The sequence below is a fragment of the Anguilla anguilla genome, chromosome 4 (genome assembly GCF_013347855.1).
Source record: "Anguilla anguilla isolate fAngAng1 chromosome 4, fAngAng1.pri, whole genome shotgun sequence".
Classification (NCBI taxonomy): Eukaryota; Metazoa; Chordata; class Actinopteri; order Anguilliformes; family Anguillidae; genus Anguilla; species Anguilla anguilla.
In genome coordinates, this window is record NC_049204.1 from 25212246 (window position 1) to 25225929 (window position 13684).

A 13684-nucleotide genomic window follows, 5' to 3' on the forward strand; every position below is an offset into this window, starting at 1 on the left:
TGCAAAAACGCCTCCTCCTCCGAGGCGGCCCCGATCATCGGCCCAAAAAGCCAGCAAACGACGGGCGGTTTGGGACGCGCTCGCCGATCGCACCTCCATACGGAGAGCAGGGGGGGCGAATTAATGAAGCGCGCGCGGCGGGCGGAGCCAATCATCTTTCCTAAGGAGCGGCGCGGCGCCAGACGGACGAGGCGTGAGCCGGGCCCATCAATCAGCCGTCGCCCCGCTCTGGCGGGGCCGCTCTCCCCAAACAGCAGCGCTCCTCTCCGGCACGCAGCTCCCAATCTGGCTGATTCCCATCACGCACCGGCTCCCAGCGCACCACCTGGCGTGAGCGGGGAGGACGCGGCACGCAGACACTAACGGCCCCGTCCGCACGAATCTTTCACCGAGCCGAGCGCGCTCCGATGCTAATGCGATAGACGCGGCGCGCGCCCTAACAGGCGTTCCGATGCTAATGCGATAGACGCGGCGCGCGCCCTCACAGGCAGAGGCGATGACGGCTTCATTGTGAGCTGTTCTGAGATGAGATCTGCGCTCGGATCTCTTTAACACCCCCGTCTAATCATCTCAGCATATGGCTGAGAGTGCAGCTGAAACGTGTGGTGCATGTGCATCTGTGTATCTGTGTGTGCGCGTGTGTGTGTGTGTATGTGTGTATGTGTGTGTGTGCGCGTGTATGTGTGTATCTGTGTGTGCGCGTGTGTGTGTGTGTATGTGTGTATCTGCGTGTGTGTGTGCGCGCGCGCGTATGTGTGTGTGTGTGTGTGTATGTGTGTGTGTGCGCGTGTATGTGTGTGTGTGTGTAAGGGCAAGGGATGGTTGAATTTACAGAGGTGTCCTAGATCTGGAAATGAAATGCACTGCTTGCATGAGGGCTGGGGTGCTTGGGGATGCACCCGCCCCCTTTGTCTCAGCAGCGCGGACCAATCTCCATACAAACTCCACCAAATAACAACAGGCCGGAGGCAGTGAAGCAAGCGAGAGCAAGGGGGAGAGAACGGGAGAGGAGCAGGAAGGGAAAGAGAGAATAAGAGACAGAAAGCAAGAGAGAGAAATAGAGAGAGATAAAGGTAAGGCGAAGAGAGAAAAAAAACTGAGCGAGAGCTTTGAAGTAGAGAGGTTTCAGGGAAGACAGAGAATAACCGAAAGAACAGAAGAAAATTTTAATCCATCTGCAAACAGACGGAATATCTGTCAAGCAGGAGTGCATTATAAGTCAGATGCAGTGCACAGGGAGGTAACCCATAACCTTTACATCACTGATTTCTCATGTTTTTTTCAGCCCTGTTTAAACAGTGAGGCATTCAAAAACTTATGCTTATTCAGTATATTAACTCAGGTGCCACCCTTTTGAGTTATTGGAATCTTATTACAGTGGAATCTTTAGACCTTCTACCGACTCAGTCCTCACGCGTTCACACCTGCATGGAGTGCCGTGTGCCTCTTTTGATCTCCTCCATTTTCGGGTGCTGTGATGGGGGACTGAGAACCGTCTCTCAGCTTGTGTTTCCTCTTCCGATAAGCACACCATTTCCCTACGGTGCCGGGACTAGGCATGTTCAGGAGAGCACCTGCACAAGTGGCCGACTGTAACGGTCTGGGTGGTGGTCATGACTGCGTGTGAGTGAAGCACATAACGCCATGGCAACTCGTGAACCAGGCAGCAGCGCGCAATGGCGCAGCAAAGGGATTTCGGCCATCTTGACTGCATGTTAGGAGGGTACCGCGCGCTTTCTCTGAAACCAATCAACGCCCAGAGGGAGATCGTATTGAGGTACACATCTATTACATCATCACCAGAGACCTATCAGGGGAGAGGCTTAGAGTCCATGGTGCTTACATTTTGGATGCAAAATAACTGAACTCATTTCGGAAGTGTGGGGGAAAAAATCCACCAGCACTGTCTTCTCTTGTGTTTGGCAGAAGGAGCAGTGAAAGGGGTGTTGGGTGGGGTTGAGGTCAAGGCTCTGAGCAGGCCAGTCAAGTTCTTCCACGTCGTTCTTGACAAAACCATTTCTATAGGGCGCTCGCTATGTGCCCGGGGGGCAGCACTGTCATGCTGAAACAGGAAAGGGCCTTCCCCAAACTGTTGGGGCAGCACAGAATCATCAAGAATGTGACTGTATGCTGTAGCATTAATATTTACCTTCGCTGCAACTAAGGGACCTAGCCCAAACCATGAAAAACAGCCCCAGACAAAGGGGTGTCCAGATACTTTTGTTCATATCGTGTAAGTTTCGGGGTGCTCTGGAGGAAGGCTGCTGGTCCCATCGTAATTCCTCCATTATCTGTGAACAAGGATCTGGGCAGAGAGGCTCTCGAAGTACAACTCTCCCTTTTTCCCCCTCTGCTCTGTGCACAACGGAGACAAACCTTAAAGGATGGCTTTTCTTCCGCGAAGGCTAGGCAAGATTCACGGGTTGTTCTGCTCTAATATTATTCCGTCCTTTTCTGCTTTTCTATTTTCTGTTGTTTTTGTTTTGTCTAGATTCTATTTCACGACAAAGAACTGGGGATTTAAAAAAAAAAAAAGAATTATTTCGCAACCTCGACCATCGCGGAGAAGAGATTCTGTACCGCTTTGCTGAGGCTGGGCTGAATGCTAATCCCCTTTAGCTCAAATCAATACAAGAGAATGTGTCCATGTTCCACTCTCCACCCACCAGCAACCTGCCCATCAGCCAAGCCAAACTCTGCTCGGCTGAAAATGTCAATACATGGAATCAAGCTGCCTTAAAAAAAAAAAGAATCCTCCTACAAAACTCTGCTGCAGGGCGTCGTCTTCAAGCATCCAGAGCCGCCCCATTATCAGCCCCAGCCCATGAAGGAGGCTGGGAGGGCAGGCTTCTGGCCCGCTGGAAGAGACACAGAGACAGCTGCGTGTCTTACTCAGGCCCTTCCCAGCGGTTGTGCCTGAGGATGGAAGCGGAAGGGGAACGAGGGGGCACACGGGACCCATTTTTCCCCCACACGGATATGCCCCACACATTCTCCTCGTCAGTTCCCCGCAGTTAACTATGAATCCCACTGGGATCCCATAACAAAGAACACAACTTTAAAAAAGCTGGCTAATTTTCCACAGTGTGACAATTTAGAATAATTTAGAGCACACCAGCCCTAAGAGTTCAGTTTAAAAAAAAAAAAAAAAGTTAAGCCAGTAAAAAAAAAAACTTAATTTTTAACCTTTAACCTTGTTCTTGTTCTTCCTGGATAACTGACTTCAGAACTGACCTTACTCATTGGCTAAGCCCCGTCCACCAATGCACAGTTCACAGGCAATCCAGGCTGCGAGCGCGGACCAGCCCACACCGAGCAGCAGAAAGTTCACGGTAAAAGAACAGCTCATCACTTAACGCGAGAGGCCCACTCCACACCCCTCCTCCTCATTACCTCCTCGCTCTAAGCGAGGTCGTCGGAGGCGCCCCTCTCCAGCAGCCGGATCGACCTAGCGGCCGCCGACTGAGAGGAACAGACTTGACTTCCTGCCCCTCTGCCCTCTGGTGCCCCCGCCCCATTCCCCGCCACCTGCCCCTCTGCCCTCTGGTGCCCCCCGCCCCGTTCCCCGCCACCTGCCCTGCTCACGCTCTCCCGGTCCGGGGCCTCCCTTCACTGGAGATCACCGAACCTCATGAATGTTTCATCCTTCCAGCCCTCTGAACACTGGGCATACATTATGCAGGGACTCTAAACGCCCACCCGCCCCCCCCCCCCACCCCCTCCCAGAAATAATTGCATAAAAGCATAAATCCTGAGGATTATCTCCAAGGGGTTCCTCAGTTCTAGGAACCTCGTCCTCAAAAATGAAATTTCTTTCAAAATACAGGGAAATGGAATACGGGGAGCTTGTTACCTGGCTCTGTCGGTAATGACACTACACTGATGTATGGTAATGATTTTGAGTAGAGTCACACAAAGCCTGAATAGAATTACGAGAAAAGGCAATAGGAAAAAAAATACGAGGATGACTGAACGTGAAAAAAAATGACAGTGGGAGAAAGAAAAATAAAGGAAGTGTTTAATATTTTATTTCCGTTCTAATCTTACCTCTGTCTTGTCAGGAACTTCAAGAGTTCAAGATTTAAGTCGTTCGAAGTCTGGTCAGGCGTTTGGAGTAATATGCAATTATCCTGATTGCCTTGAGTTTTAATTAATATTGCCAACACCATAGACATCAGTCTCCCAAACACTCCACAACAGGCCAGAAAAACCAATTACTGAAACTCCTTAGAGTGGGCTTCTACACCATATATATACTGGTCTTAAAAAACCTAAATAACATGTCAACATAAAATTTATGAAAAAATTAAAAATCCAATTGTAAAAGATTGTAAAAAAAAACATCAAGATCTTCACCTATGCAGTCCAAGTATCGAGGTAAAAGAGACTGAGACGATGTCATTCTTGTTTTAAATGTCTAACACACTTCTGATCAAAAGCAAGACTCACAAGTCAAAATTATTTAGTTTGACACACATTTTGCAAGCAATTAGTTCTGCGGTTCTGCACGGTGTAGAATCTAGATTTTAATCCAAGAAACATACGTAATGAATGAATTTCCTGTTATTGACTCCACCACTCCAGTTTTCGCCCCAATGGCTTTCAACTGACATCACAGATGAATGTGCTGATACACTCCATGCACATTCACTTACAACTGACGTACAAAGAAAACAGTGTAATTTCCCATTTCTTTATCTATCATTATTTACTGTGAGTGACGAGCCCCTCGGCCGCTCTTATCTGTGGGGTGGGTGTGAGAGAGAGAGCAGACGGAGGCCAATTGGTTAACAATCGCACCCCATGACAATAACTCCACCTTACCTCTGACCCCTCCCTGCCAAACCGCTGTCTCTGGTGTGATGGAGCTCTTGACCTTTGATCTGCCAGCAGCCCCCTGCTCTGTCCCCATAGGGCCAAAATCTGATCTACACTACCCCCCCCCTCCATCCCCCCTTCCACCCCAATCCAATCCCCACCCCCCCCCATCCACCCCCCTTCTCCCGGGGGACTGTAGCAGCTGTGACCAATGATCAACACTGATCTCCTTTTTTTTTTTATGAACGTGCACTTTGTCATTCATGTCAAATACACATTTTGATTTTGAGCTACCTTGCAACTCCATTACATCATCAGACAATCACGAGTGTACGTGCGTGCGTGTACATACCACACACACACACACACACACATAACCCATCCAAATCGGTGGGCTGTCATTTTTTCCGCTTGACATTTAAAAAAAATAAAACACTTCTCCTTCCTTTGCATTGCATTGGGTTTGGGCCTTGCATATCACCTTGTGGGTGTGACTTTGTATTATTTCACTCTTTGTCTTCGTGGGCCTTTTGCAAACTCAGCCTCAGCAGGAGTAATTGCAGCAATTGGTTTTCACCATCTCAGGAAAATCTCTCATTGACTCTTCACAGTGAAACCACAGAGAAACATTCGACAGCAGTCTCCCCTCTCACTTAACCCAGACATCCATCACCAACTACTCCACCCAGGGCTCAGTGCTCTCCTGGATGGCCTCTGTCTCGTCAATGGGAATCTTTGTAGATCCTCCAGACCATCATCCCCATCTTTCAATGCCACCACCCCCCCCCCCCCCTCCTGGCCCCCTTTCTCTTATCTTCCAAGCTCCATTCACCAGATATGACCAGAAACTGCTGCACAACTCATCCCGACTGCAGTCAAACTGCCCCATGCACTGTACCTCACTTCCCACAACAATCTCCTTCCCCCCCACAGGGACCCGGGCCATTCACTTCCCTGTTGATTCTCTCAGCAGTTTGAAGAGTTGTCCACTACAGCTAATATGACAGCCCAGCTGGAAATTCCAGCTAAGAGCAGCTGTGCCCATAGCTGGTCAAAACTGGTCTCAAGCTGGACAAAGCTTGTTAAGCTGGTTGAGTAAACTGGTGGTCAAACTGGTAGACCAGGTGACTATATAGGCTGGTCAGCTGGTGAACGGCTGGGCAACCAGATAAAAGAGTCGAAAACTCAGCATAAACCAGCCAGCTAGCCAAACTTAGGCTGGCTTAAGATGCCGTTTTCAGCAGGGAGAGTCAACTTTACTTTTGATGATTCACCTCTTCAGGCAATGAACATACTGTATAATACAGTTCATATGATATCACTGTTCACTGTGGTGCATATTGTACAGTACATATATGACTGACTGAGGTGTGTCTATATAATATAGCTCATATGACACAAATGTTAACTGTACATCATAGTACATAGAGAGATCTGTCTCAAGTCTGTATGGTCAAAATCAGATTAGGGACCAGATACTGTCAATATTTGTAATTATTATTAGTAATTAAAAGCAAATGTTCTCTTTGTTCATGATAATCGCATTTAGGTTCAGTTTTTTATTATCCATAGTAATAATCAATTTTAGGTAACTGAAAAGTAATGAGTAAGTTGAAATAAAATGAATGTTGAATCCCAGGCTAAAACTCAATAACTTAATCAATATTATGTTAACCACCCACTGTGAATTAATCTGTATTGTCTAATTAGTGTCATTAATGTTGCATTAATTTATTGCTAGGACTGTTTTAGAAATAATGAAAAATCTTGGCTAAGCTTTAATTTGCTAGTGCATTTTATATTTATATACAGAAATAAGAATCCTCTATAAATCCCCCTGTGTATGACTGTGTTGCCAGTACTGCAGTTGTGCCACAGAATTGGGCTACTTTTGAAGCGTTGCCACTAGTTTTAAAATGCGGAATTTTGTATGAAGATAAAACTAAACTTGCCAAACACCCAACCCGCAACCTACAGACAAAAGAAATCAACCTACCTCAACACTACAATAGTAGCTCAATTCTGTGGGAAAACCCACAGACCTGGCAACAGTGGCTGATGTGATGATGGTGATGATGATGATGATGATGATGATGCTAATGTAATGGCACTACTGCTACCACTAATAATTTTAAATGAAAAGTCATCACTAGAAATGAGAACAGCCGGGTTGGGAGGACCAGCCAGTTTCAGCACAGCCCTCCATCCGTTGCCCTTTGAACCCTGACCCCTGACCCCGACGCTCCTCACCGATCTCGCAGCTCTCCCCGGAGTACCCCGGTGGGCAGTAGCAGCTGTAGCCCCTCCCCTCCTGCAGACAGCTCCCTCCGTGCAGACAGGGGTTGGTGTGGCAGGGGTTGTCCTCCGCTGTGGACAAAGGGAGACACCCAAGCGGTGCGCGTTAATAGAGAAGCGGCATCCGAGCCGCTTGGGCTAAGACCCCGCTGACTCCCATTAGCAGGCCGGCTAATGCGCCCAACATCATGCACACAGCCTTCCACGGAACACCCCCACCACCATCACCCACCCCTCCCCCCACACACACACACACACACACGCACACACACACCAGTCAGTGTTTCCAGCAGTTCCATTGTGAAAGGCGCTAGGCAGAATGGAAGCAACTGATTGGCCAGCCCCTGCATCGCTAACATTACAACCCTGGTCTCTGTGATTTTTGGGAGTAGTGCGGGAAGGGGGGTATAGGGGGTTTGTAAAGAAACCACAGCGGGATCACTTCCTTCCCATCGCTTTTCAGAATGGAAGCAATTCATTAAGAGGGCAGAAAAAGCAAGATGGCTGCTGGATACTGAACGCGGAGGCTGTTTTTTGCCAAGGCAGCACAGGGATGAACGGGCTGGGAGGAGGGAAGGAAGGAAGGAGGGGCAGGGAGTGTGAGAGGAGATGCAGGGAAGTGGCCTGTCAGACCCGGCTCTGCCCTCGCGGTCCCCAACGAAGACGGAGGAGGGCCCCCGCCGCGTGACTTTCAGCAAGGTGACAGATTGGAGAGCTCGCTGTCGGGGCCCCCGCCCCCCCCCCCTCCCCCCTCCCCCCCTGTTTATCAAGATGGATGCTCCACGGGGAAGGACGATGCGAACCGCCGCATCCTGCTCACGAGGAACCCGCCATAAATTACGAGATCATTACGCAGACGAAGTCGGAACGAAGACCTCCGTCGTTACTGCACATTACAGTGTCATTTTACTGTAATGCGCACATTTCACTTCAGCGGGCTATGACACTGGAGGGGGGGGGGGGGGGGCTGGAAGGAGGGGGAGGGTTGAATTTGAATGTGGGAAATTCGACACATAAGGATATAATTAATCCCAATTTTGCGAGGGGGAGTTGGCAAGGACGTTTGCCCAAAACCACACTTTATCTTTGGCGCTCGGAGGGAGAGATTTAGCGCCATTTTATTATCTCTTCCAGATAGGTTTAGAGGCTGAGACATGATCAGCCAGTACATCAAATCTGCTTTATCAGCCCCCCTGTACAGCTCGGCTTATTCAATAAATGTAAGTCACCAAAGATAAAAAAATCGCTACAGCTCGGAAACTATTTTCTCAATGAAGTCGGAACGCTGCAGGCCGAAGAGTAAAAAGCGAGGGGGTGCGCTCTCAGTTTCCCCCCGAGGCAGAAGCCCCACCAGCCTCACAGTGATTACCCAACACTCTCTGTACCATATGGGATTCGGATCAGGGGTGACCGCACTAAGGGAAGGTGTCCAGGCATGTTTGGCTGCTGGTACCTCCGACATCTGCACAAACTGCATCTCTACAAATCGCATTCTTGTTTCCATAAATTCGAATGCAATGTCCAATTCTTCCCAGGCACAATTTGCACTTTGCAGACACGAATAAGATATCTTCAGATGATCAAGTGGAATTGAGGTAACAAACCAATAAAAATGAAGGAAAGCAAAATTATCTTATTACCTGCTGTCGAAGAAAAAACATTATCAAGAATAGTAACACAGTTGAACACTGCTATAGATGCAGACACATGCACACACACAATAGCAGAAGCAGCCTGTACCTCCCCCCCCCCACACACACACACATACACAAGCACACACACACACACACACACACACACACAGCAGTAGCAGTAGCCTGTACCACATACACAAACACACACACACACACACACACACACAGTAGCAGCATCAGCCTGTATCTCTCACACACACACACACACATACAGTACACAAGCGCACACACACACACACACACACAGTACACAAGCACACACACACACACACAGTAGCAGAAGCGGTCTGTACCCCCCCCCCCCCCCCCCCCCCCCCCACGCACACACACACAAGTCCTCACAACATTGTTGGATTGTTCCTGTAATGACCACCTGGGCTGAAAGATTAGCAATAAAAGTCTAGCCTGACATTTCACTTCACAGAGGGTTATTTGCTGCAGCCCAGCCCCCGGTGTCCTTCCACCACAATTAGTCTTCATTGAGGATGACGCTGACAGGCCTGTGTCTTAATGGCCTGGCTGATCAGAGCCACTCCTGGTGCAGCCAAGCACCAGTCCAAACACTGGCAGCCCACTTCTGAAAGCTGGATTTAAAGCATGAGCTAACCACCACGGCAGAAATCAGCAACGCACACTAATGGTACAGCCCATAACTAAGCCCGCACGCGTCAGAGAAGATTCTAGAACATTCAGCGTTTAAAAAAAACGAAAACACCGCTGGTCTCAGTTTTTGACAGTCAGCGAAGCTTCACGGAGCGAGACGTTTTGTTTCCGCACCTTTAAAACCGGCTCTTCAGGCACGCAGCCCGCGTGTGACGCCTGACCTTTACTGTTTCCTGCGCTACCGGTGGGGAGGAGGGGCGCGGCTGCGGCGCGGCCGCTCTGGGGCGAGCGGCGGAGGCCGTGAGTAACGGCGGCGGCGGCGGTAAGAGAAAGAGGGACGGCGAGCGGCGGACATGATTGAGTTCACCTTCTTTCAAGGAAGCCTGGCGAAGCGCACGGGGGTAGGGGGTGCTGGGGGGGGGTTACTGCGCCTCTTCACACTGTGGGTGGGATGGGGAATACTCTTGTGGGGGGGGGCACACATATCACCTTTTTTTTTTCTCGAAAAAATCAGTCCCTCGCTCTCCAGCCAGCTTGGCTCGGCAGAAGGCGACACATGGAGAATATCTACGACGCGCCCGACTCACCCCACCCCTCCCCCCGCTCCCCGATTCACTTCAATGGCTCCTAAAGAGATCTTCAATGCTCGAATGCAAACGGAGCCCAGTCAAAAGCTCCCAAGCCCAGAGCCTCAAGTCAAGGAAGAGGACGGTGATTCAGTTCAATTAGACGCGCGATTAGTCACGACCTGTTTCTCACAAAGGGGCTCGCTGTCCGCCAGCGGGTGCCAGGCTACTGAGAGGGCACTCGGGCAAAAGAGCGATGCCCACGAGCATTAATAATATGCGCTCTTCATTACACATGCGCCAGCACCGCCTGAACCCCAGCGTCGTCTATTATCAAAGGATTCCTCTGCCTACATTAGTCTCTCTGCGGTGTGTACAGCTGGGATATTTCTATCTATTCTCACGGGAGGGGTGGTGGTTCCCTTGGCAGCCAGAACAAGAGTGACAGAGTGATGGTGTAAAAATGTAGAGAGAGAGAGGGAGAGAAAGCGAGACAGTGAGAGAGAGAGAGAGAGAGAGGGAAAGGGGGGGGGAGAGAGAGAGAGAGAGGGGGAAAGGGGGGTGGGAGAGAGAGAGAGAGGTGACTGTCCACTTGATTTCACATATAAATAAGGGGATTTTCTGCTCGGTACCAGCTTATGATTTATTACGCTCGACATTTTATGAAACAGTCCCCCTCACCCTCTCCATCTCAGTCCTCTCTACCTCTTTTCTGCTTGGCTGGTAGAATGAGCTAGAAAAGGTGCTGGTTACTGTGCATTCATCTTAGTTTTTGTTCCTGGGACAGAAATATAGGTGGTGCGGTGCAGCACTGTGGCTGCGCTGTGTTGATTTTGGGCACTGTTCCACGGGTCCGGACAGCGCCGGGGTAATCCATCTTAATGAAGTCGAGCACACTGCAGGACGCGGTCTCCAGTGCGCCATTTTGGCTCTTCAGCTCACTTCCTGTGCCGGAAACCCTTATTTCTGCACCGGTGTTGAATGTGGAATGGAAATTAATTGGCCCCTGGGCTGAGAGGATATTTCAGGGTTTTTTCTTTCTTTCTTTTCTTCTTGTGTGTGTGTGTGTGTGTGTGTGTGTGCAACTTAGACAAGCAAGCCAGGCTCCTGATAGACCTACACAAACAAACACACACAAACATTCCCATACACACACACACACACACACATTCACAAACACCCACACACACACACATACATACAAGCACACACACACACACACACACACACACATACAAGCACACACACACACACACACACACACACATACAAGCACACACAAACACACACACACACACACACATACAAGCACACACAAACACACGCACACACACACACACACATACAAGCACACACACACACACACACACAATCAGCCTGCCCCAGTCTCCGCTCCATCATTCCTGGGATTACTGAGCCCTGTAATAGGTTTCCAGAGACAGGGATCATGGGTTTGCTTGCTCAAATGCATCTCTACAAGCCTGATAAGCTCCAGGCCCCTATCATGGGAGACCTGCTTTAAAAAAATTCAACGCTGCATTGCCAAAAATGTACTGCAGAGCACACACAACTGCAGAAGCAGGTTAGGTTTAGGGATTTAGACACATTTAGACACCACTGGAAATAATCCCCCAGTCGCCCTGACAACTGCACCAGCAAGGATAAAGTTCCATTACATAAACACTCACACATCAGTGGAGACAAGCGCGCTCCTCGAAATGCAAAAGAACGCAGCTGCAGCCCGCAGGTTCTCTGTGTCCACGAAAAGGCTCAAGGAAAACATAAACGCTCACCTTCAGCGAGAATCAGAACTCAGTGAGACGGGACCTTAATCAATGACCCGAGAGCGGGGGAAGAAACGCCCTCCCCGGCGCCGAGAGCGAGCGGCGGTGCGGAGGCGGGGCGTCGTCTGCCGCGCGGCGGTCTCACGCCACGCGGGCGTTCCGGTCGCCGTGGGCGAGGCCACAATTACCGCGAGGGAAAGCCGAAAACGCTGGCCCTGGGAACACAGAAACCTGTTTCTGCAGCGGCACAGACAGCTCGCTCCTCCGCGGGCCCGCTGCAGTGTAATCTCAGTGCTGCGATGAGAGGGGTCTGACAGGGAGGCCGCGCCCGGATACCGCGGAGCGAGGTGCTCGCCGTCGCCGCTCTGTCACTTCCTGGTTGGACGCCTCACCCGCGCGGCGCCCTCCGGAGGCGGCCCGCGGTCTGGGGAGACCGGCGGGCTGAAACTGGGCCGGGGTCCAACCGGGTCCGATCGACTTCACCGGACTTTCCCGTTTCCCGTCCCTCGCTCAAAGAAGCCCGGCCCCGCCCGGGTCGCGAGCGCGTTCTGTGCGTGACGCGCGTAGTTTTTTACGCCGGCGCGCGGGGTGCTCACGCTGTTCCCCAGGCAACCGGGAGCGCTGCTCGATTGGCCGCGGCTCTGAAAGAAGAGACCGCTCCAGTTAGCGGCTCAAACTGAGAGCAGTGAGACTCCACCCCCCCCGCACCCCCCCCCCCCCCCCACCTCCCCCCCCCCCCAACATCAACACACCCAGGCATGGAGCGAGCACTGTGATCAGCTCACCTCTAACGGGGACAGGAAACACCTCTTCCTCCGTACCGTCTATTCTGATATCCCATTCAGAACGTAACGGTCACAGAAGGCCGGCCTAAAGTGCGGTACCAGGCCGCCGCGAGGAGGGTTCACCGAGCGCCGCGTTCGTTTGAAAACGCTCACGGTGTAAAATTTTGCTTTCAGAGCCATCGCTATTATTTCTTTTAGCGTATTTTGCGTTGGTATAAATTCGTTTTTGCGTTTCTCATAATGGAGTAAAATCAGATACCAGTCTCCCGTTTAATTACATCATTTGGCCCCATTTTCCTTCTCGCGCACAAATCAAGCAAAATGGCTGACTGCTCAGTATGGCTGTTATGTGTGAGCGCGGCACGCTGAAGCCCAGTTAAACGGTTTTGTGTTCTGGATTGGCGCAGCCATTACGCTGCCATTTTAACTCCCTCTGAATCGTGTTCAGTTCCACACGTGCCGCGCTCCAGACACAAGCAGCTTATAATTACTGATAGTGCCGACGCGAATCGCTGAATGCGCCCAATTAGGCACCCTCACAACACGGAGCGGGTCACACGCATCTGGAGGGCTGGGAAATAAACGAAATACACGCGAGGCTGTTGCGTTGTGTGGGTATTTTTGGGGGAAAACCCATTACTCTAAAACCCAAACTGTCCACTCAGTAATTTGCATACTCATTAACAGTCATTTAAATCAGCACTATTATAAGCAAGGCAATCACAGCGAGCAAAATGACTGAACACTGAGCAAGAGAAGAGAATCAGTACCCACACACACACACGCACATGAACGTGCACACACACATACATATACACACACATGCACACTCACACACACACACACACGCAATTACATGCACGCACACGCATAGATACACGTGCATACACACATACACACATACATACAGATACATGCACATACACCCCTACATACAAACACGCATACAGCCATGCATACTGCACACATATACACACACACACACATACACAGACATACACACAGGGACAGAGGAACAGATGACAGGGTGGCATGAAGTGAAATCATAATCCCGTTTCAGAGACCAAAGAGCCAGGCCGGTGTGAAAGATCTGCAGCAGTGTTATGCCAGCACTTGCACCATTAGCATTAAGATGAAAC

At 50.3% G+C, this 13684-nt stretch overlaps 1 protein-coding gene across 1 annotated transcript in view; it reads right to left on the reverse strand.

The window, feature by feature from the left end:
• Positions 1-13684, reverse strand: part of ncanb (neurocan b) — a 108404-nt gene that overhangs the window by 29752 nt on the left and 64968 nt on the right. The window contains exon 9 of the mRNA XM_035416146.1: positions 7069-7185. Coding sequence (XP_035272037.1) covers positions 7069-7185 — 117 coding nt within the window. The remainder of the gene's footprint in view (positions 1-7068; positions 7186-13684) is intronic.